This window comes from Mauremys mutica, chromosome 21, assembly GCF_020497125.1.
Source record: "Mauremys mutica isolate MM-2020 ecotype Southern chromosome 21, ASM2049712v1, whole genome shotgun sequence".
NCBI classification, from domain to species: domain Eukaryota; kingdom Metazoa; phylum Chordata; order Testudines; family Geoemydidae; genus Mauremys; species Mauremys mutica.
Genome location: NC_059092.1, coordinates 11121227 through 11145072, shown reverse-complemented (window position 1 = coordinate 11145072; position 23846 = coordinate 11121227). Strand labels below are relative to the sequence as shown.

At 48.5% G+C, this 23846-nt stretch overlaps 1 protein-coding gene across 12 annotated transcripts in view; it reads left to right on the top strand.

The window, feature by feature from the left end:
• Positions 1 to 23846, top strand: part of CASZ1 (castor zinc finger 1) — a 394551-nt gene that overhangs the window by 335265 nt on the left and 35440 nt on the right. For 11 of the 12 annotated variants that reach the window (XM_044996148.1, XM_044996145.1, XM_044996152.1 and 8 more), the window contains 4 exons: positions 3170 to 4013; positions 10948 to 11016; positions 18957 to 19047; positions 21430 to 21594. In XM_044996148.1, the coding sequence (XP_044852083.1) occupies positions 3170 to 4013; positions 10948 to 11016; positions 18957 to 19047; positions 21430 to 21594 (1169 nt within the window). The remainder of the gene's footprint in view (positions 1 to 3169; positions 4014 to 10947; positions 11017 to 18956; positions 19048 to 21429; positions 21595 to 23846) is intronic. The other variant, XM_044996151.1, reaches the window with a different exon arrangement.

The following is a 23846-nucleotide window of genomic DNA, read 5'->3' as shown; positions in this document are numbered from 1 at the left end:
TGGCCCTGCCTTCCAGGGCAGCCATTAAAGCCAGCGATCACTGGCTGGTTTAATTTCCTTTCACATCCCTCCATGCTGCCCTTTTCCCTTTGCAGTTTGACTCGGGGTGGATGGGGTTTCACCAGGCCTGGAGTCTGGGGAAACATGAGGGAGACCAGGGATCACTTTGCAGGTCCAAAGAGAGATGAAAAGCAGAAGAGGGGAGACCAATTTAGCAGGAACAGGAAAATCTTAGACCCAGGGGGGATTTTATGGGATTAATCACTTCCATTGGGGCTATAGGGTTACGTTGGGGTGGGGGTGGCGAAGAGGGAAAGGCAGCAAAAAAGTGAAAAGCATTAAAGCAGCAGGAAATGCTTTATGGCGTGTGTAAGTGAAAGGTGATGCCCTTGGGATCTCAGAGTGGTGAGGGGCCCACAGGAGGGTGGGAAAGGGGGAGGTGAAAAGGCCCCACCCCTGTGAGAGGAGCCCTAGATTCCTGAGGGTTTTTTTTCCACTTTCTTCCCTTGTGATGTATCATTTTCTGAGCCTAGTTATCAAACATGGGTCCTAAGTAAGGGGGCCCGGTTCTGCATTCAGGCACCTGTCTAGACTGACACTGAGAAACTCACATGGCTATTTGAGGGCTGGTATGCCACTTAGGGACAGTCCATAGAGGCCTGGACATCCTGCTGGAGGGGAAATTGCACCCCTGGTGTGTGACTGGTTGGTCAATCTGCTCTTATTCCTGGCGTCTGGGTATAGTACGGGTAGGAGCACCTGGTCTTTGGATCCAAGACACTGGTGCTGAGCAGTGGAAAGGAGCAGTGTGCTCGACCGGCTCTCCATGCCACTGTGCTGAATTCTATATCCTAGCTTAGCAGGCACCTCCTCAGACCTTTGCTCAAGCGTCAGCCTCATGCTCTGGGTCAGTGGGACTTTGGCAATTCCATGGCCCTGTGCCGGGTATACAGGCCAGCACTGCAGCAGGGTTTATGCCCCATGTGCCTGGCTGCATTGGGCATCACTGATGTAGGCCCAGCAGAAGTTTTCAGTGCCCATTGCAGGGTCCTGTTTTCTCCGGCTGTCTCTTCCCCTGCACACCCTGGGGAGTCAAGAAACCCCTGGGCCTAAGAGTCTGCTTCTTGGTCAGGCCGGTGTGTTCAGGAGCATTTGTGCATGTGTGTGTGGCACAGCTGTCTGTCAGATCCCAGGGATCCATTTTAACCCCTGGGATCTGTCGAGCTCTCCCTCTTCTTCTCCTTCCTCTCTCAGCTCTCTTCCTTTCCAGCCGTCTTTCAAGGCAGCGCTAATTCTCTCTGCGCATCAAAACCATTGTGGCTTCCCCATGCCAGGAACCCCCTTCCTGCTACTGCCGTACCTGCCCTCGCTGGCTCTCCCTCTGCCTATGAAAGATGGTGCTCGCCCGCAGGAGTTAGAGTGAGTGATTGGGAAAGATGACGAGGGAGGTTTGAAGGACTCCTGCACACAGTAAATCTTCGCTCTGCAGGAGAAAGCGAGAGGAGGAGGAGGAGGAACGCTGTGTCAGACTGAAGCCTAAATGAGTCCGAGCTGGCACGTCAGAGCAATCTTTATTTCCTCCTTTACACTGATATTGGGTGACCTCCAGATCCATGTTCTTCCCTTCCTGGTGACCAGCAAAACTGCCTGAGGGAGTGAGTGGGGGAGGAAGGGAGCTCCAAGGAGAACAGCCCTCCCCACTCTCCTTAGCACACCCCCAGGGAGAACAGCCCTCCCCACCACGGTCAGCCCACGTCCCAGGGAGGAACAACCCTCCTCCACCCAGTTGGCATAGCCTTCGGCCAGCACAGCCTGCTTCCCACCCTAGGGCAGGGTGGGGGGTTATGGATGCTCATAGCAGGGATACAGCTGTCTTTCCTGAACTGTAATGCCTTTGGGGGTCAGTAGGGGCTCCCCTCCCGCCCATCAGGTCTCAGAGGGAAATGCTTAAGAGGAGCTTCACTGGAAAGAGACTTTAGCAAAACAATGGCAGGGGTTGGAATGGCCATGGAGCAGTGGTTCTCAACCTGCGGCCCAATCAGCACACAGCTGCGGCCCATGTGACATCCTCAGGGCCATACGGGTAGTCTATATAATCTGTGGATGTCGGCCACATAACACATGGAGAGCTGCATATGGGGCCCACAATGGTAAATAGCAGGGGTTGGCAACCTTTCAGGAGTGCTGTGCTGAGTCTTCATTTATTCACTCTCATTTAAGGGTCCGCGTGCCAGTCATACATTTTAACGTTCTTAGAAGGTCTCTTTCTATAAGTCTATAATATCTAACTAAATTACTGTTGTATGCAAAGTAAATAAGGTTTTTAAAATGTTTAAGAAACTTCATTTAAAATTATATTAAAATGCAGAGCCCCCCCGGACCGGTGGCCAGGACCCAGGCAGTGTGAGTGCCACTGAAAATCAGCTCACGTGCCACCTTCGGCACCCGTGCCATAGGCTGCCTGCCCCTGGTAAATAGGTTGAGAATCGCTGCCATGGAGATTCACCCCCCACACACACAGCCTCCTCCCTCCTCTCCTCTTCCTTCCCAACCTCCCCTTACCCTTCTTGTCTTACCCCCACTGCCCCCCTCGCCCCTCTTCATTTTCTCTCTCACCCCCTCATCTCCACACCTCTGCTTCTCTCTGCTCATGCCTCCTACCCCCTCCACTTTGCCTCTCTCCGCTTCCCCGAACACACGCTCCCTTCCCCCTTTCCCCTCGCCCCCCTCCAAACACAAGCTGCCTTCTCCCCTCACCCTCTCCCCCCCCCACCCGTACATACACCCCCCCCCACTGGGAGGCAGTTGCACAAACCCTGGCATATTGGCACTGGCCTCACTTTCAGTAAAATTACTTTTTCTTCATATTAGGCCAAGGCAAGAGTGCAGAGACATTTATGAAACTTTGTTTAATGTACTGAAAAGCCATCGGCTAGAACATTTAGGAAATTGATTTTCCTGGCATTGATGAACTCTTTTTATTTTACCCCAGTATTAATTACTTTTTTTTTTAAAACAAATTAATTTAAGAGTCATAAAACCTAACAAGTGAGCCAAACGTCAGTAGATCATATTCCCCTCTTCCCCCCCTTCCCGCCACCGACGCTGGTACGGGAGAAGAGGAGAGTCCACCCCTTGCATGACTCTTTGTCTCTCCATCTCTCTGCAGGGGAAGCTTCATCTCTGCGCGATTACGCCGCCACCACCATGAACGAGTTCCTGGGCATGTTTGGCTACAACGACCAGAACATGCGGGATGAGCTGACCCGCAAGATCAGCTTCGACAAGCTGAACGCTGCTACCTCAGAGGCCTCCTCTGCCACTGCCTCCCTCCCTGGCGAGGACGCCATGAGCAAGCGAGCCCGCTTCTCCAAGTACGAGGAGTATATCCGCAAGCTCAAGGCCGGTGAGCAGCTCTCCTGGCCCATCCACCCAGCCAAGTCTGAGGAGCTGAACTCCAAGCTGGGCAAGGAGGCTTCATCAGTGCTGACGCAGCCCATCCGAGCACTGCCGGGGCCTGATGCCACCCTGCTAACAGAGACCAAAGCCACCATACTGCCCTTGCCCTCTCCGAGCAGCTCCCAGATGCAAGGCCTGATGTCGCGGGCCTCCAAGTACGACTTCTTCATCCAGAAGCTGAAGACGGGTGAGAGCATCAGGCCGCAGAACGGCAACACCTACAAGAAGGCCTCCAAGTATGACCTGGAGAACGTGAAGTACTTGCATCTCTTTAAGCCCGGCGAGGGCAGCCCAGATATGGGAGGGGCCATTGCCTTTAAGACAGGCAAGGTGGGCCGGCCTTCCAAGTACGATGTGAGGAACATCCAGAAGCTCACTCCAGTCAAGGCTCCAACACCCAGCCTGGCCCCCAACCCTCTCTCCAGTACCCCCAGCAGTGCTCCAGTGGCTGGGCCCGAGCAGCCCGTCTCCGTGCCGTTCAACACCCCTGAGTACCTGAAGTCGACCTTCTCCAAGACGGACTCCATCACGACCGGGACGGTCTCTACGGTCAAGTAAGTCTCCTCCTATTTTTCTCTTCTTTGCATTCATCAGAGAAACAAACCCAGTTGCAGGGGGCAGATTAAAAAGATGTTTACTCTCCTCTGACACTGTCCTCCCCTTGATTTCTTCAGTAGGAGCTTTTTTATTCAAATTCTGGCTAATGGCTGAAGACGGGCATGGGCACCTTCTTGGTTCTCACAGTCTCAATTCTTATCCTGAGCCTAAGCTATTGGGCCTGCATTGGACCTGGGAATACAGTAGAGAAAAGGGTGATCAGTTCACCAATTCCCATAGGGCAGTGGTTTTCAAACAGGGGTATGCGAGAAAAATCCTGTAATGGTGGATAATATCCCTTACAGACCTTTTCTTTCTGTTTTCATCAGTATCTTATGACCCGATCTCAGATAGGGGTATGTGGTAGACTACACTATTTGGAAAGGGGTACGCAACCTAAAAAGTTTGAAAACCATTGCCACTGGGCTGCTGAAGCCAGGAGCTGAGTTCTGGTGCCCGGCACCTTAAAGCAAAGATGTAGGAAGCCATGAAAGCTTAGCAGAGCATGTTAGTGGGAGTTACTAGGCTGTGGAACAGTCTCCCAAGGGCAATGGTGGAAATCCTGTTGTTTGGGACATTTATATCTAGGAACTCAGCCTGCAGTGTGTGGGATATGGATTGGTTGTCTGATTGGCCCTCCTCATCTTTAACGTCTCTGATTCTAAGCAAGGAAAACTTCAGTTAAGGGGCTGTGAGGAACAATCCCCAGCACTGGTGGGCTTCTAGCCTTCTTGAGCCCATCAGCTCCGATAGCCATGCACAGATCCTACCGTCCCCTCGGGACGTGTCTGTTGAAACAAGATGCAGAAAGAAGAGCTGCCGTTGACACTCACAGGTCAGAATCATGGCTGCTTTCATTCTCTCTGTCTTCCAAATCTCCTAAACAACCAGCCCTGCCTGGATTGGGGCCCAATTCTGTTTCCATTGAAGTCAGCGATTTGATGATTAGATTAGATGTTCTTGTGCTGTATGACACATGAGGCAACCCAGTGTTTCCGCCTCCATCTGTCTAATGCCACATTTTTTGCTCCATTGTAATCTGTTTCCAAGATAGCAACATCTTTCTCAATGGTTTTATTATAGGTCATCTGTAGTCCTCCTCTTCTCCATCTTTCACCAAGTGGTATCCAGTCACAGGCTTGTCTGGGAACAGCGTTTTTTGACACGTGTACAACATATCCAACCCACTTCAGCCTTCTTTCTCGAATCATTGTCTGCTGGCCAGTCCTTTATAACACATCAGCATTGGTTCCTTTATCCCACCAGCAAACCCCAAGTATTCTCTGCAAGTATCTCTGATGGAATGTGTTACGTTTCCTGTTGTGGGCTTCTAGCATTTGCCAAGTTTTGGAAGAATATAACAATATGGATATCACAGTGACATTGTATAACCTTATCTTGGTCCTTGTGTGAATCTCTCTATTTTTCCAAACATTTGCCATGCTCAGAAAAGCTTCAGTTTCCTTCCCAGTTCTTGCTTTCACCTACCTGTGGGTTGGCCATCAGCACTGATTGTGCTTCTGAGATATACGAACTCGTTAACCACGTTGTCTTCTTCACTATCAATCACATTTACACCAGTACTGCTGGCTCTTTCAACCATCATATCTCCTCTTCCAGCGATCCTGAAGTCAGTTGCATAACGCCCATTGACTTCACTTAGATGTATCTTTTCAGTCTGACCCATTTCTTACATAGACAGCCATGGTTCAGTAAAACTTCTTCTCAGCTTTGGCAGGGAGATTCACATGTCATGTCTGACAAACCCACTGCCCCAGTTGGCACTAGTAGCCACCCCTGCCTTGTTGGCAGACTCTGCACAGGGGCCAAGGATTGAATGAGCTATGAAGAAACCCAAAGGCTTTGTCTGCACAAGGATTATTTCTCCTTTTGCTACCCCTGGTGCAGCTCCACAGGCGATAACACTGGGGGAGACACCCATGTAGACAAGGTGCCCATGGCCACCAGCACCTTAACAACCATGTTTTGTAGACCTGCTCTGAGTAGGGTTAGATGCCATGGCACTTAAAACACCAGGGACTGCTTGGAGCCTTGTCTGTGCTAGGTTCCAGACGGTGCCACTGGAATGATAAAAACAATGGTGGGGAATCCTGGTATAGACACAGCCCTAGAGTTGTCCCCTCGAGGTAAGGGCTGAGGCACATTGGCTGGCATTGAGAGTGAAGCTAATACAGCTTCCACTAATCTTCTGTGGATAAACAAGTCTTGGGCTCTCCCATCAATCTGGCAGTTTTCCCCAGCATTCAGTTAATGAAAAATGGCTTAACATCCACATTTGCTCCTCCTTCCCCGAGACCTCACACATAAGAATAACCAAACTGGGTCAGAACAAAGGTTCACTTAGCCCGGTAACGTGTCTTCCAGCAGTGGCCAGTGTCAGATGCTTCAGAGGGAATGAACAGAACAGGGCAATTATCAAGTGATCCATCCCCTGTCATCTAGTCCTAGCTTCTGGCAGTCCGAAGTTTAGGGACACCCAGAGCATGGGGATGCATCCCTGACCATCTTGGCTAATAGTCATTGATGGACCTATCATCCAGAAATTCTCTCATTCTTTTTTGAACCCAGTTATACTTTTGGCCTTCACAACAGCCCCTGGCAATGAGTTCCACAGGTTGACTGAGTGTTGTGTGAAGTACTTCCTTATGTTTGTTTTAAATCTGTTTCCTGTTAATTTCATTGGGTGACGCCTGGTTCTTGTCTTAGGTGAAGGGGGAAATAACATTGCCTTTTTCACTTTCTCCACACCATTCATGATTGTATAGACCTTTATCATATCCCCCCTTACTCTCTTTTCTAAAATGAACAGTCCCAGTCTTTTTAATCTCTCCTTATATGGAAGCTGCCCTATACCCATCCTCATTTTTATTGCCCTTTTCTGTACTTTTTCCAATTCACTTTTTTTTTTTAGGTAGGCCAACAGTATTCAAGCTGTGGGCGTACCATAGATTTATATAGTGGTATTAAACTATTTTTTCTCTTAATATCTCTACTTTTCCTAATGGTTCCTAACACTGTTAGCTTTTTGACTGCCACTGCACATTGAGCGAATGTTTTCAGAGACCTATCTACGATGATGCCACAATCTCTTTCTTAAGTGTTAACAGCTAATTTAGACCCCATAATTTTGTATGTAGCATTGGGATTATGTTTTCTATTGTGCATTACACAACACTGAATGTGATCTGCCATTTTGTTGCCCAGTCACCCAGTTTTGTGAGATCCCTTTGTAATGCTTCACAGTCAGCTTTGGACCTAGCTATCTTGAGTAATTTTGTATCATCTGCAAACTTTGCCACCTCACTGTTCACCCCTTTTTCCAGATCATTTATGAATATGTTGAACAGTCCTGGTTCCATGTACAGATCCTTGGGAGACCCATTACTTACCTCTGTCCACTATGAAAATTAACCATTTATTCCTGCCTTTTGTTTAGTATCTTTTGACCAATTACTGATCCATGAAAGGATCTTCCCTCTTATCCCATGACTGCTTACTTTGCTGAAGAGCCTTTGGTGAGGGACGATATCAAAAGCTCTCTGAAAGTCCACGTACGTTATATCTACCCTTGTCTAATAGATTGGTGAGACATGATTCCCCTTTACAAAAAACGTGTCGACTCTTCCCCAGTATATCGTGTTCGTCTACGTGTCTGATGATCCTGTTCTTTACCATACACCAAGATCATGTGGAGAAGGGGGGCACGTGATTGTGGCCAGGTGTAGAGTTTAGACAGGCTGTTTCTGCAATGGAAACTCTGCTGCCCTGGTACATGGGGTCAGACTAGATGATCTAATGGTCCCTTCTGACCTTGAATCTCAAAATGTCTGGGTGCAAATATGGAGGAAGGGACATGGTTTGCTCCACTTCCTTGTTCCTTGGTCTGGATTCTCTTGCCTCTCACTTGGCACCTTGTTGAGGCCTGAAATATTTTTTGTGTGAGATAGCTACTGTCACCCATGACCACGGCTGCCTGGTTTTGCTCCCACATATTCACCACAGAGACCTCTGTGGCAGCTGAGGGGAGAGTCCCCTGCTTTCTGGCCCTCCTGCCTTTCCACTGGTTTAAGCACCAATAGCTTTGGGTTGTGGAACTCAGCTGGGACTTTCTGATGTCAGCCCCTGTGTCTATACAGCCTGTTCAGTGCATCAGTCTGCTTTTGTCAGCCAGGCGTCCCTTTGGGTCATTGATAGCAGGGCCAGCACCTACATGCCACATGTGGTGGGATGACAGATCCTGTTGAGGCCACCCAGCTGCCTCTTCCCTGTAGAGAGGAAGGCTGATCTTGTGGTCAGTGTAGCGGCCTGGAGCCAGGAGACTTGGGTTGTTTCCTTGAGTATGCCAAAGTTGCACTACGCAATCTCAAGCAAGTCACCCTCCCCCATGCCTCAGTTTCCCTATGTGTAAGGCTGGGGTAATGATATCTACCTCCTGTGTGGCACAGATTAATACATTACTGTTTGCAAACAGCTTTGGGTTCCTGTGGTTAAAGTGTATGGAAAAGGGCAAAGGTTTGTTATCAATTGCAGCTAAATTCACGTGGGCCCCAATCTGGGGAGCCCTCTAACCACCCCAAAATGCCCTGTCTGTTGTGTGGCACGTTGTTTCGTTAGACGATAGCATTATCCACTCTGCAGGCTGTGCTGTGGAGCCCATGCCTGCCCCCATGGTGCGTGTCTCCCAGCTGTGCCAGGAGCCTGTTGTAAATGCCTCGTTACAGAGCTCTCACTCGCTCTCTCTCTCCTGGGTTCATCGGTGTCTCTTGCTCTAGACGGCAGGTGGGGGCAACTGTTGTTGTGAACACTGGCTTATAAATATCTATATATGCACAGCACCTTATCGTGATCAGTCCCCAGGTCTGCGGCTCCTTGACAGAGGAAGCCAATCAAGAGTCTCAAGGACACCCGGACACCCCTTCGGTATCTCTGCTCCCACGCCCATGCGTGTTGGGCATTCTGGAGCTGCTCACCAACCCTGCTTCACTTTTGCTTCTCCTCCTCGGGATTCCAGTTTTATTTCCTTTCTCTCACCCTCTCGCTCTTTCATTTCTGCGGCGGATGGGGTTCACACTGGGTCAGTGATCCCTTCTCTAACCACAGGACTTCCTGGGGCTGGGGGAAGTGGGAAATGCTGACGGGGGTGCATCTGGCAGTGGGGTTTGCACTGAGGCTTCTCCCCAGCTGCTCTCTCTCTCTCTCTCACACACACACGTGCCTGCGGGTGCATTTGATCCTTTGTAGCTCGGGGGCGGGGGGCGTGTTTCCATAGGGTTGCGATTCCTCCTCCTTCTGGACTTTAGCTAATGCCCACTAGGTACAGTCCCTGGGGAACCCACTTCCACCAGAGGAGAGGTAGTTCTCTGTCCTCTGGTCTCTACACACATGGCACCCGAACTGGATACAGACCAGTAGTAATATTAGGCTTCTCCCTCACCCATCAGCTGACCACACCTGTGGGTAACCTAGGCATGGTGGGTGCCGGCATTCTGCCTTTTCCTGAGGCAGCCCTGCCACGTAGATGGGATGTTGACACACTCCAAATTTTGGCATTTTCTGGCTCTGTGTCCCTTAGATGCTAACGCAGTCCCTATCCCCCACAACCCCAGCAGGGGACTGCGCTGCACTTCCCAGCTCAAGGACTCCCCCAAACTGTGCTGTCCCTGTGTTGGTTTGAAGGATGGCTGTGAAGCATCCAGAGCAGATGAGAGGGGTGCAGGAGACAGAATATTAATTGTGCTAGTGAGGATGGTGCTAATTACGTGACCTGGGACCTGGCCTTCCATTCAGAATCCCCTCCAGGACCAAATGCCATTGTGGGAATCACCCCCTCGCTGTCACACGTACACACACAAGGCAAGGGGGTGAACTCTCTAACTCCTAATGCTGTTAACCTGGGCGAAACTCATGTTCCGACTTCAAATGACCGCTGTGCAAGTTATAGGTGTCCTGCTTTAACCAAGGTGCGGAGCTGCCATGCAGCCATCCGGGGCCCAAGGATGCAGAAGGAAGCCCAGTTGCAGTCCACTCTCGTCAGCCAGTGCTCTAAGAGCAGCAGCCGTGTTTTTAGAAGGCTGGGGCCCAGGCCTGTGGGTCTGTTCTGTGACTTTTTCTCTCTGTTGCTGGAGACCATCCAGCAAGACGTGCTTTCTGGCTGCGTTTGAAGGAAGATGTCTCTCCGAGCAAATGTGGTGCCTGAGTGAAGTTTGGGTTTGATTTTTAATTCCAAAGCCTCATCTGCGGCCTGACTGGTGTGACTGAGTTTGGTGCCCTGTGACAATGAGGGCTGTTGGGGCTACTGGCAGGATGTGTGGAGAATGCAGTGAAAGCCATGTTGTGGAGGCCAGGTTATAAATGCACCCTCTCAAATGGTCACAGCGTGGATCTGTTCTGTAGTGCAGAGTGGTGCTCGCAGGGCCAGAGTCATGTGCTCTCCAGCGGTTCCACAGTTGGAGTACGTCCTTAAAGTCTCCCTGCTTTACAAACTGGAGCCTTGTAACAGAGCTGGGGCGGTCCGTGTTTTGACTTGGCCACTGATTCTATGTAGACAGAGCCAGTGGTGCCTGTGTGATGTTTACAAGAGCATAATTTAAGGGTAGGTCTTCTCAGCCCCTTCAGCAAATGAAATCGAGCCCTGGGGAGAGGAGACCTGCAGGAAGGGAGGTAGGTGGGTTACATTAGCAGGAGTCCAATGCCCCTAGAAAGAGAGGGCACACGGGCATGGGGGGAGGTTACACAGGCATATATCTCTGCTGCTTACTGTTCCCAGAGCCCTCTGCCCTGGCACCCTCAGTGCTGCATGAGAGACAAGGAGCTTGGACTGTGCCCTGACACTGCCTGCTAACCAGCTCTGCCCTGTGTGTTTCTCATTAGGAACGGATTACCCACTGACAAACCAGCTGTCACCGAAGATGTAAATATTTACCAGAAATATATTGCCAGGTAGGCAAATCCCTTGGCTTTCTTGGGGAGGAGGCTGGGTGGGAGGGGGCATGGGATGGAGGGGGGGGTCTCGTCTGTCTGTCCGGGTGAAATGTATAAACCAGTCATGGACACTGAGTCTTCCATTTCCCTCCGACATCCACACTGACTCTGTTCCCCCCCTCTGGACAGCAGTAGCTGGGGGAGGCATGCAGGGAGCTGAGAACAAACCAAGGCTCCACCCCCATGAGAGTTCTCTTCTCCCCACACCCCTTAGCTAACCCCATAGAGAGTGGAGAAGTGTTTCAGGGCAGAGGTTTGGGCCTTAGTCCAGTGCCTTGTCTCCTGGCTGACATTCTGCAGGCCCCTTGGTGTGGACTCCAGCTTGTATCCCCTGCCCTGTTCAGCATCTGGAATCTCAGTGCTGGGGTGGGTCACACCAAGCAGTTCTTTGGGGACCCACCTCAGAGTTTGAATGGGGTCACATGTGAAATGAGCTTCTGAAGGGCTCAGCGTCAGCCCAAATAGATGTAATAAAAATCACAGTTCAGACGGCTTGGCAGCTTCTTCACAAGAGAAACCCAGCACTGGAGGAGGGTGCAGGATGGAGCAGTGTGCCAGAGCTGCACCAGCAAGGACAGGAGTGAGGGGCATTGGCAGAGCTCTGGGGGAAACCCAGGGCTGGAATAGCAGAGGGAGCTGGTGCAGATCAGGAGTGAATGACATTGGCAGAGCTGGAGGGAATGTTTGCACAGCACCTGCCTACGCTATCCTTGGCCCTAGACCATGCCATCAGCCCCTGACCCAAGCCTGATGACTCCTCCCTCTCTGCTGCCAGGGAGCCAGATCTGAAAGCAGAGGACCTTGGGTGGCACAAGAATTGACATCCTTCAGGGGAAGCAGCCAAACCAACCTCACCTCAAGAAATTAAAGCAAAAAGGTTGCTCCTGTCAGTGCCAGGGTGTCGAGCCTGCAGGGAGGCTCCCTGGCATGGGCCATGGGTGTGGTTAAACAGGAATGGGGAGCTCTCCCTTGAGCTGAGGAAGAGGGAGAGCTGTGGTGGAGGACTGCTCCCCCAGCCCTGGGAGAAGAAGGGGAGGTGTGCTCCCCCGATCTCAATTACCTTAACCACTGCTGTAGGAGGTGAGAGGGGCAGCAGGGAGGGTGAGATGGGAAGACAGGAAAAGTCAAGTCCACTGCCAAGTCACAGTCCTCCAGCAGCAATGCCTCTGGCTGACACTGCTGCTCACCTGGCCTAGGGAGAACTGGGGACCAGGTCAGAGTTTTAGGCCCAGGTTTGCCTAGATGGAGGCAGAGGGGGGCTGATAAGAGCTGCAATTGGCTCCTTCCCTGGGTACCAAACCTCCATCCTCTGTCGCTGCAGCAGCTGTGCAGTGTTGAGGGGACAGTAAGAAGCTGGAGACAGAGCTCCTCTCAGCTACACTCCGTGGAGAACAGTGTGGTTGCGCTGCATAGCAGAGAAGAGAATTCATCCCTTTATCCCCGGTTCTCCCACAAGCAAAGGACCCCTTTAAGCACCTCCCCTCCTCGTCCCCTTTTCCCCCAGGCTCAGACAGTTCACCCAGGGAAGCCTATAAGACAGCTTTGGGACACCACTTCCTGCACAAAAAGCTTCGCAAGCTGCCCGTTGGCAGCCCGGCCACTTCCCTTTAATTTACATGTGGTTTTAAAAACTGTTTAAAGCTTTAAAATAAGCGGCGGGGAGGGGGTGCTGGGACGACAGTGTGTCTTTGCTGCACAATTAGCTTAATGAGTTTGCCAAAGCCATTGCCAAAAGCTGCCCAGGGATAATCCATTGTCTCACACAACAAAAGAAAACCACATACTTAGCTAGTTTGGGCTGGGTTGGTTTTTTTCCATCCTGTATATTTATAATTTTTTTTCTGTGGTATTTTATTTTATTTTATTGTATTTTATTTATTAGTGCCTGAGCAGATGGTACTTCTGGCAGCTCTTGCTTAAATATTTATTTCTGTGGGTATCCCCCTGCCTTGTAATTGAGGTGGGGGTTTTTCCTCCTCCTGTCACATCATCGTTACAGGGTAATGAGTCTGTAAACACTCGCTAAGCACACTGACGACTTTATTTATTATTTTTATTATTATTTATTTATCTTGGTGTTTCTTGCTAACTCCTGCCAGATCTGGGACTGGCTCCCGCTGGCAAAACAAGGGAATGAAACAAAATGTGGCGAAAGAATGTGTGTGTGCATATGTATCTGTCTGTGCAAAGCGCATCTGTTTGCAGGTAGGTGTGTGTGGAATTGTGATGGAGTGCACATGTGTGCATATGTGTGTTTGCACATAAGTGTGCATGGAATTGTGTGCATGTGGATATGAGTGTGTTGTAAATGAATGTGTGCTCTTGTAAATTAACGGGGGTTGAGTGGGCATAAGTTAGCAGGTGTGTACATGTGTGCATGAGTGTGCGTGTAAGTTAGTGTGTGGTGTGTAAGCTTTCCTGTTTTGAAAAACTAAACAGATGCTGTGTGTTAAAAATTAATTGCTTTGAACTGTTGCAAGTGTCAGAAAAAGCAGAGGATGAATATAACCCTTTAGGAGCCTAACCTTTTAATATTGAAACATAGCGACAATTCTGCCTGTCTGTTCACTTGGCCCTTGTTTCACAAAACAGAGACCCCAAAACACACTGTACCTCAGAGTGCCATGCCTTGGCCATCCCCCAAAAGAGCCCACTTATCCAATGAGTTTCCCACCCCACACTCTCCCCATCCCCTCCCCCTATTTCAGACACACAAACACTTCTGTAGCATCATCAACTCCAGAGTGGAAGGAGGCCAGGAGTTTGAAGTGCCATCCCCAATATTACTACAGCACTTGTCTGGCTCCTTCTCTTAAAACTGAGCCCATGAGTTCCTCCTGTCGCTGCCTCTAGTAACTCGTGCCATATATGGGATTCCTTTAGTGCCTGGCCCTTTTCTAAGCTTTAGTCAGCATCCCTGGTTGTTGCTCAAATAGCCTCACGGGCAGCTCTGTTCACTTGTGAAGTGCATGTATCTCAGTGAGGTCCCGTCTTCATCTCCTCTCTGCCCCACAGTGCAGATCAGCTTCTCCTGCCCTGCATCTCACTCGTTATCCTTTGTTCTCCCTTCCCCATCTCACCAACAGGGTTGGGACGAAATGTTCCCTATGAGCAGGGTATCCCATAACTGTGGTATTTCCTACACCTTCCTCTGAAGCTACTGGTGCCAGCCACTGTCAGAGACAGGACTCTGGACTGGATGGACCTATGGGCCTGATCTATTGCAGTAGTTCATGTGTAATGACAAGGTGGCCAGGTCTGCAGTCACCTTTCCAGTCCTAGTCTGGCAAGTCCCCTTTAGATAGGGCTGGCCTCGTTTCTTCTCCTTCCTGTTACACGCCTTTGTTTGCAGCCCAGCATCATTGTTTGCCTTTTGGTTTGTTTCTCCACTGCTGTTAAGGTTTGTTCCAATTTCTCAATCACCTGTTCTGGCGTGATCCTGATTTCCTGCAGTATTTCTTCTCCGTCCCCTGGGAAAGGCATGTCTGCTTCTGGCATCTGTCCCCATCTCCCTTTGTGAATGCTGAGGCAAAGAAGTCATTTAATTTTTTAGCAGTGTCTATCTCCTCTGTCAATTAAGTCCCCTTTCCATCTCCTGAAGGCCCTGCTGTCTTCACAATTGACCTCCTCTTCCTTATGTACTTCAGAAATGCCTTATTTATTGCTGCTCTTTGCCCCGGCTCCCTTTCATCCTCCAACTCAGCTTTGCTGCATGGTCTGGCAATCTGAAACTTTTGGTTCTTTAATCCCCCTTCCTATCCTGTCCCCTTATCATTCCTTCCTGCACCCCCTCCTCCATCCCACCTACCCCTTTGTTTTACCCTTCATGCCTTTCTGCCCTTTCTTGCTTCTCTCTCATGCCTTTTCTCATGTGCAGTCCTAGTCCTGGGTGACATGTGGAACCCTTGAGCAGATGGTAATTTATCTTTGAATGTTTCCTCTCTGAGTCCCCTTCCCTCCACTGCTTTATCCCTTTCAAGCAATCCAGCTCGTCCACGTTCCTCCACAATATGCTCAGTAAAATTCATTGTCTTGATTATCCCTTTTCCAGCTCTTCCCTTATTGCCAATTACAGATCTTTCGTTCTTTCATGTGCTCAGTTGTAATCTGTGGAGCAGCTGCTGGTGGTCTGCAGAGAGCTGGCTATGTCACTTGGTGCTGACTGTTCCTACTTATTTCCCACTGCTAACTTGCACTAAAAGACAGCCCAAAATACACGTGTACCCTCCTAATGCTACTTTTCTTTGGAAGCAATTGCTGTAACTGCCACGGGGATGCTTTGCAATTGCGAATGATAGGTAGTGATCTGTTCTGTTGTGACTGAGAGGAGACATGTCCACGGGACAGTCTTTCAGCTGTCTGTGTCATTTACCTATAGAATTACAAGTATCTTCTCTACAGGTTTGTCTACAAGTATCTTATCTGATTTATCTCAGGTATTTTTTTCTACCAATCTAGCTGTTATATCTATATCTATCCATCAATCTGTCCAGCTATCTAAGGTATCTATGGTATCCATTCTCTGTACTGGTATCTATCTAATACACTGACTCTTAATCTTTTCCATCATGTGACACCCCTCCCCCCCCCCCAGTTCAGTCAAGCCATACATAAAGGGAGGGTGCTTGTGACCCCCTGGATCTGATTGAGACCCCCTAGGGGGGTCATGACCTCCAGATTGAGAGCCTGTGATCGATCAATATATCTATCTATTCATCTATCATATGACATTTCTTAAGCTCTCATCACTGTAATATCTAGGTTCCAAATACATAATTAAGAATATTAGGAATCATATTAATTTTTCCTCAAAGAAATATGCTCTCTTACCCCTCCCTAGATGCAGGCATTTTATTTAATGGGACATCCATGTTTTAGTCTCTCTCCTCCTTTCTTATGTCCCTTCTCAGAAATGTGTCAGAAAGCCACAGCTTCTTGTGCTGTACAACACTCCTGGTGCTTCCTAGGGCCCCTGGGATTCCAACAGGACACCAGTTTAAAGTGGCAGCACAGCAGTTGTGAGGGCAGAGAGGTCCACAACTCTATCCATCCCTCAGTCATTTACTCCCTTCCCTTTTGGTGTAGCCTATCCATACTACAGCAAGTGCCTGCTGGACCCTGCACCCCATTAATACTCTGACTCGGCATCTGTTGCGACAGCCAAAAGGCATCTTAAGCTCATGACTATGCACCCAATTTTTTTCATATCAAGTCACTGCCCCCCACCAGCATCTCTCCCCTGTCTCTCTTTTGTTCTTCCCTCCCCATGGGTGGGATTTTCACCCTTGCTTTTCCCTGGCTCTTTGATAGTTCCCATCTTTACCATCCCCCATGTACAAGCCCATCCTCAGCTTCTGCCTCTGACAGTGTCACTATGCAGTTCTCTCTCCCCTCCTGGAGCCAGCTGATGCACTTGCCATCCAAAATGGACCTGGCGTAAGACTTCTGTTCCCTCACATATCACATCATGTGGCAAATTTCCCTCCTGGAGCCATTGCCCAGGACACCCTGGGAGAGTCCATTGAACTTCAGTAGAGATAAGTGCAAAGTGTCCTGTGCTTAGGAAGGAAAAATCAAATGCACATCTGCAGAATGGGGAATGACTGGCTAGGTGGTAGTACTGCTGGAAAAGATCTTGGGGTTCTAGTAGATCACAAATTGATGAGTCAATAATGTGATGCAGTTGCAAAAAAGGCTAATATCATTCTGGGCTACATTAACAGGAGTATCATATGTAAGACATGAGAGGTAATTGTTCCATTGTACTTGGCACCAGTTAGGTCTCAGCTGGAGACTGTGTCCAGTTCTGGGTGTCACACTTTAGGAAAGATGTGGATAAATTGGAGAGAGTCTCGGAGAGTGCAACAAAAATGATAAAAGGGTTAGAAAACCTGACCTATGCAGAAAGGTTAAAAATACAAGGCATATCTAGTCTTGAGAAAAGAAGACTGAGGGGGGACCTGATGAAAATCTTCAATATGTTAAGGGCTGTTATAAAGAGGTGATCAATTGTTCTCTGTGTCCATTGAAGAGTAGGACAAGAAGTGATGGGGTTAATCTGTAGCCAGTGAGATTTAGGTTAGATGTTAGGAAAAACTTTCCAACTCTAAGGGTAGGTAAGCTCTGGAATAGGCTTCCAAAGGAGGTTGTGGAATCCCCATCACTGGAGGTTTTTAAGAACAGGTTGGACAAACACCTGTCACGGATGGTCTAGGTTTGCTTGGTCCTGTCTCAGCGCAGGCGCTGGACTTGATGACTTTTCAAAGTCCCTGACATTTCTAGGATTCTATGACTTCAGTAGGCTAGCCTGGCATTGTGCCTTTAGAGCATTGGCTAGGACTGTCTCTCCTCTCATGCCCAAACAGAAACTCCAGAGCGACCAGTCACCAAGGAGAGGAACAGCCTTGTCTGAGTCACAGAAGGTGGGAATGGAGGGTGTGTGGCTCAGGGCTGGTAGCGGGCTAAGCAGCCTCTCTCTGCTAAGTCACGGGTTCAAATCCTGCCCAGGTATTCACCGGAAGTTGTTGCTACGTGATGACTGTTCTGTGACTCCTGTGATATGAGTTGGTGGGCCTTATTCCACAGCAAGTGTCATAAAACCTACGCCTACTGCCCCCTGCTTTTTGTTGGCAGTCTCAGCAGAGGCCAAGGACTGATTGGACCATGGATACTTCTGTGTTACCCCTGGGGAAGGCCCCCTCCAGGACAACAGGCTGGAGCACAGTGCTTGAGAGAAGCTTGCAGTGCTGCTGCCCTGTTCTGTAGAGAGAGGACTTCAGTCCCCCAGACAGTTGGGCAGGGTCATTAAACACATTCAGAGCACTGGTTTTGCTTCTCCTCAGGCTCTCTGTGGGCACAGAGGAGGCAGGATTTGCCCCCTAGAGAAGAGCCTGCAGAAGAAGAATCACGTGTTTCTCTCGCCCCACTTCTTCCAAAAGCATAAGTAACCCCCATTTATTATCTTGTATTGTGCCGCCGTGAGACACTCTAATTTCAAGTATGCTGCTCTTGGACTCTCAGTGAGGCAGAAGAAAAAATCACCTTTGTTTATGGTGTAGCGGAAAAGCAGCTGCTGGCACCCTGCTTAATTGAAATGCAAATATGGCACATTACAGCTTATGCCCCATCTCTCTCCTGCTGCAACAAGTGGCCTTTGCAATCCTTTAGTCTTTCTGCTCCAAAGGAGCCGAGAACCGCACACCCATCTGCAACCTCTCTGCAGCGCTCAGGCCTTCTCCTCTGTTTTGTCTTGCACCTTGTTCTGGTGTGTTGGCTTTTGCCTGAGAATGGTAGTGCTTTCTTCATAGCTTCAACTACAGCTCCCTCGATCTGATGTCCTAGATTCTGATCCTCGACTCAGGACAGGCAGGATTGGGACAGTGGGGGAAGGATGTTTAGCTATGGGTGGAGGGGAAAAATTGATCAGGTTCCAATGGACTTCTTGTTCCAGATCTGCTGTGATTTCTTGGAAAATTACATGTCAAAACTTTGCATCCCTGCATCCTGAGAGTAGCAGCAAGAGACGCACCCGACTCAGGAGTGATCCAGTGGGGTGGGATGAGAATAAGGTCAATTTCAAAGAGCTGAGCAATGATATCGGCTTGGGATGTAACAATATAAAACCTTGTTAGAAATGGGGCTTCTAACTGGAAGGGGACCCTCTTTCCTTCAGCTCAGTATCACTGAGGAGTTGCATTTTTCCTGGGGACAGAGAGAATAGGAATCTTTGCCTGCAAGGAGTCTCATGTCTCCTCAGTACGCTCGGAGGTGACAGATAGGTGTAGACTTTGCTGCAGGAGAACAGGGAGAAGGCCAAACTTGTTTCACTTGCACCTTGATTTTCAGTCACCATCCTCAGAGAGCATCAGTTTCATTCTTTCTCTCGCTTGTGTTTCCAGGTTCTCTGGGAGTCAGCACTGCGGACACATACACTGTGCGTACCAGTACCGGGAACATTACCACTGCCTTGATCCGGAGTGCAACTATCAGGTAAACAGGGCAAACATGAACTGCCAGAACCCATTGCCTGTCCTTACTGTCAAGGGATACAGCCCACGGGACTCCATCATGAAACAGATCATCTGCTTTCTCCATGTCCTGGGAAGAGCGGGAGATACAATTTGAAACTATTGGAGTCAAATTCTGTTCCCAGTTACAACAGCCTAGCACTGCTGAACTCAGTGGTGTTATTCCAGATACACACCACTATAACTGAGAGCAGAATCTAGCTTAATCTAAATCAGTGGGATTTACACCAGTGTAACCAGCTCATGCTACAAAACGTCTGTTAGTCTATAAGGTGCCACAGGATTCTTTGCTGCTTCTACAGTGTAACCAAGAGCAGGATCGGGCTCAGCTGAAGTCAAAGGAGTTACTTCAGATTTACACCAGCGTAGCCAAGAAGATAAATTTGGCTATGTTGTAAATTTGGCCTGAAAATAGGGCATGCTGTCTGTCAGTCTGTCTCTGCGGTTGTCCATGCAACAGAAGAGCAGTAGCAGCAACAAAACACCCAGTAAGACCAGCAGCAGCCTTGGATCTGTGGTTGGGGAGAGGGTGGGGGAAGGGGCATGTGCAGTAATTGCTGGGAGAATTGCCAGAGTAGCAACATCAAGCCAGCTCTGAGTCACGTGCTGTGTTTGTTTACCCTCTTTCCAGGTCTGTGAGCATGGCTCTGCCATCTCTGTGGTCAGACTGTGTGTGTGTGGGTGGGGGAGAATCCCAGAGTTTGCCTCTATTCTGCACCCAGCATGACTCCTGCCCCAGCCCAAGGAGGCACTTTGGTCTTGGGGGAATGAGTCTGACCACAGCAAGGGAAACCAGCTTGGCTCCACTCTGTTCGACTTCAGGTTTCAATTAGGGTGACCAGACAGCAAGTGTGAAAAATCGGGACGGGGGTGGGCAGTAATAGGAGCCTATATAAGAAAAAGACCCCAAAATCGGGTCACCCTAGTTTCAATTGATCAGACTGGGGCTGTTCCTTGGGATGTTGCTAGTGACCCAGAGAGGGACGATCAGATGGAGAGCTCTCAATCACGGCACAGAGGTCTCTGTACACAGAGAGCAGGGAGGACACAAAGGATAGAAAGACAGAAAAACCTATTATTATGATTGGCCTCATAATTATTTCCCAAGGAGTCCAGGAGCTGCTTGCAAAGGAGCTTGGCTGGTCTCACAGGGGAATAAGGATTTAGGCTGCTTTTTAAAATGCAAATTATTTTATGGCTGAGATATAGTTTATAATAAGTAACGCTCTGTAATAAATGGGCACAAATTAACGGTGATTGGCAATGGGAATCCTGTACGTACGCCATGGGAAATAGTACCTCTAGTCTCCGCGGGCTTCCTACTGAAATCCATATCCGTATCTCCCCTTGCCAATACCAATGGAATGATCAGGATTGATATTATAGGAGTACAGAGTGGAAGCAATAATCATTTGTCTCTTGTAAAGGGAGGCTGGAAAAGTTGCTAAATATTAGAATACAGGGTTTTTCAATCACTCCTCACAATAAATGGCTATTGATTTTTTTTTAAATCAGATTTCCTTTCACACCTTCACTGTTGAATATCAGTGTACGTGGGAAATAAAAATGAAAAGCTTCATATTAAAGGCACTTTGTCTGCATTGATAATGGGGCACCAGTTCCTTAGTTCAAGCAGGCAGAGGATGAAGGGGATGGTCTGGTGGTTCCGGCATGGAACAGGGAGAGTTAGGGTCAATTCTCAGCTCTGCCACTGACTTTCTGTGTGATCAGGGGCAAGTCACTTCTCTCTGTGCCTCCAGTTTCCCCATAAAGCTGGTTTTCTTAATAAAAACCTGCCTATGTCCCGGGGGGTTGTGAGGCTAAAATTCAATGATGTTTGTAGAACACTTGGAGAACTCTAGATGGAAAAGGCACTATAGGAGAGCAAAGTATCTTTTCCCCTCTTCCTTTTGACATGCATTGAGTAGCCAGTGTCTTGCAAACCCCTAGCACGAGTGATTTGAAAACTGGGATTATTCATTTACAGCAGGTATAGTTCACTGGTTTCCTTTCCAGCTGTAGCAGTTCTTCAGAGAGCAGCAGCTAAAATCATATCAGAAGAATCATGTTCAAGACTGCAGAAAGCACATCTTGGACATGGGACTATTGTATCTTTCACTCCTGGCTTATAGTTACTGAAACAGTTTGTGTTTGCATATATTGTCCCTTTAACAAAAAACAGACTTCTCCTTTAATCTAGCCTGACCCTCATGGGGTGTCAAATGCATTGTATGGCTGAACTGTAAATCTGCAGTGTAAGGGGTTTATAAAGGAAGTTACCCAGGAATACTCACCTCAGCCACCCCTTTCATGTGTGTGTCTCACTTTCTCTCTGTCTCCCCAGAGATTCACTAGTAAACAGGATGTGATTCGGCATTACAACATGCACAAGAAACGTGATAACTCCCTCCAGCACGGCTTCATGCGCTTCAGCCCCTTGGATGACTGCAGCGTGTACTACCATGGCTGTCACCTGAATGGGAAAAGCACACACTACCACTGCATGCAGGTAACACAGCTGGACTGGGGAGAGGGCAGCAACGTGGCTGGGGAAAAGATGACAGGGCTGTAGGGAGAATGAAGAACCCAGAGCCAGCTGACCGGACCCATTCCCTTTCTGTTCCAAACCTAAAGGATCCTGAAATTCTGGCAACCCAACACTTGCCTTTTAGGGAGGACAGGAGCCTCTCCTACAGCAAACTGTTTTAAGGGAGAACTTCCAAGTAGCTTAAATGTAGCCTCTCCTGGTCCCTTCTGGTTCAGTCACCTCTATGTGGAATCTATATCCAGTTTGCATGGACCTTCTCCTGCCAAGCATGATTCTGATCTGTAAGAAGGGCAACGCTCTGGTTTTGGGTTGGCGGGGCCAGGTTTAAGGTTTCTCCTCTGTTCTGTACCTGACTTATCCACACAGATGATCCCTTTCTGTGGGACTGGTAGCAGGACAAGCGGTGAAGTCTCTCTAGAGTGCCACTTCCTGTGCCCAAACAGATCATCTGACCTGGCACAGCTTCCCTTGATATAAGGCCTCTCTCTGCACAACATCTGTCCTTTAGCACTGGATTTAGTTCCTTTGTAGCCAGCTGCTAGGACAATCCAATATTAATGGTCCTCAGTTTGAAGCAAACCTCAGCTCTGCCTTCCTCACCAGCACTGCTAGAGGAGAAGTTCTGAGAGATATTGGGCATTACGTTGGGAATGTGGTTAAATTTCAAGAGCAAATGGTTTTGACAATGGTGTAACAGGAATTGGAATTACCACATAGACAGAACTTTCAGCTCTTTGTCCCTTTCTAGCCCAGAGGCAGTTGGAACTCTGGTTACTTTATCCATCTCTTAGAGTGGGATCAGCCCTGAAGCAGGGTAGGAATGGGGATACCCTGAATCAGCGCCTAAAACATCACTACACCAATGTGCAATGGAATTTTTAAGCACACAGGAAATAATCAAACACCCTCATAAGTTTTTACTACTCTAAAATTCCACTTCCTGGATTATTCTACAGTCATACGATTCCAATTCAGCAAAGCAGTTAAGCATGTGCTTAAGGCCGAGTAAAGCCAGAGGGTCTTAAATTCATGCCCAAATGCTTTATTGAATAGGGACGGACATATTTAAGTCAAGTCAGCTTTTGACGTCAATGGGACTTAAGCACAAGTTTAATGTTAGGCAGGCACTTAAGTGCTGTCCTGAATAGGGTTGGACATAAGCATGTGCTTAGTGTTTTGCTGAAATTGGGGCTTCATTTGGGTCTCTGCTATGGACATTTTAATGATATTTCTCCTGTATTTTCCTTGCTTAGTTTCCTGCTGAGTTGACTAGGATGGGAATTATTTAATTTTTAAAGGGCAATCAAGATTACTCAGTCTGCAGCCACTCTGAGGTTCAATAAAGACCCCTATCTAAACCTCTATATAAGGGCAATTTAGCCCCGTGACCACTCCCTTCCAGAAAGTCAATGACCATGTAAGCAGTGTCTTACAGGAAAGGTGTCAGAACATAAACTTGCAATTAAAATGAATATTGCTTAAATGGCAGGATTTGTGCCATCCGCCTCATGGTTTTTTTTTCTTTATGTCCATAATTGGTGTGGATAAAATTCAGTTAGTTGTTTATATAAACTGACATTTTTTAGGCTTTAACACCAAGAGCCACATTGCAAATTATTCCTAAGGAGGTTTTTGTTTAATTCTTTTTTTTAATGCTGCACAGGGTCTGTTTTTTTTCAAGGTGTCAGCGTGGAGAGAGAGAGGCTCTTTTATATTGGAAATAGCTGGAGATCCTTTTTTTTTCCCCCCCTGGGTATTTGTTATTGCCTGTTTGAATCAACCTGGGCTGAACTGAGAGGTGGTGTTTTCGTTCTCTTCACTTCTGAGATGGTGCAGGCATTGGCACACACTGTGCAAAAGAAGAAAGGGAAAAAATAAAACCCGCTGTCAGCAGCTCAGCAGGGGTGATGGTGTTTGCAGATTCCACTGGTTTTTTACTCAATATGGCAAAGTTGCCCGCTTTGCCCTGGGGCAGGCAGGTTTTCACATTCCGTTCTCATCACACCATTCCCACTCGCTGCAGAAGGTTAAAATCATTGAGCAAACAATGTTGGGGCGTGATGGGGAAAAGCCACCGGTTCCTGGTGACCAACTGACTGGGATTTCCATTCTGGTCTGTGACTAGCTAGAGTAGAACTGACCCTAGAGCTGTGTCCAGCTTGCTCTCCACCACCTCATCTCCCAGAGAGAGAAAATGAATAGATGAGTAACCA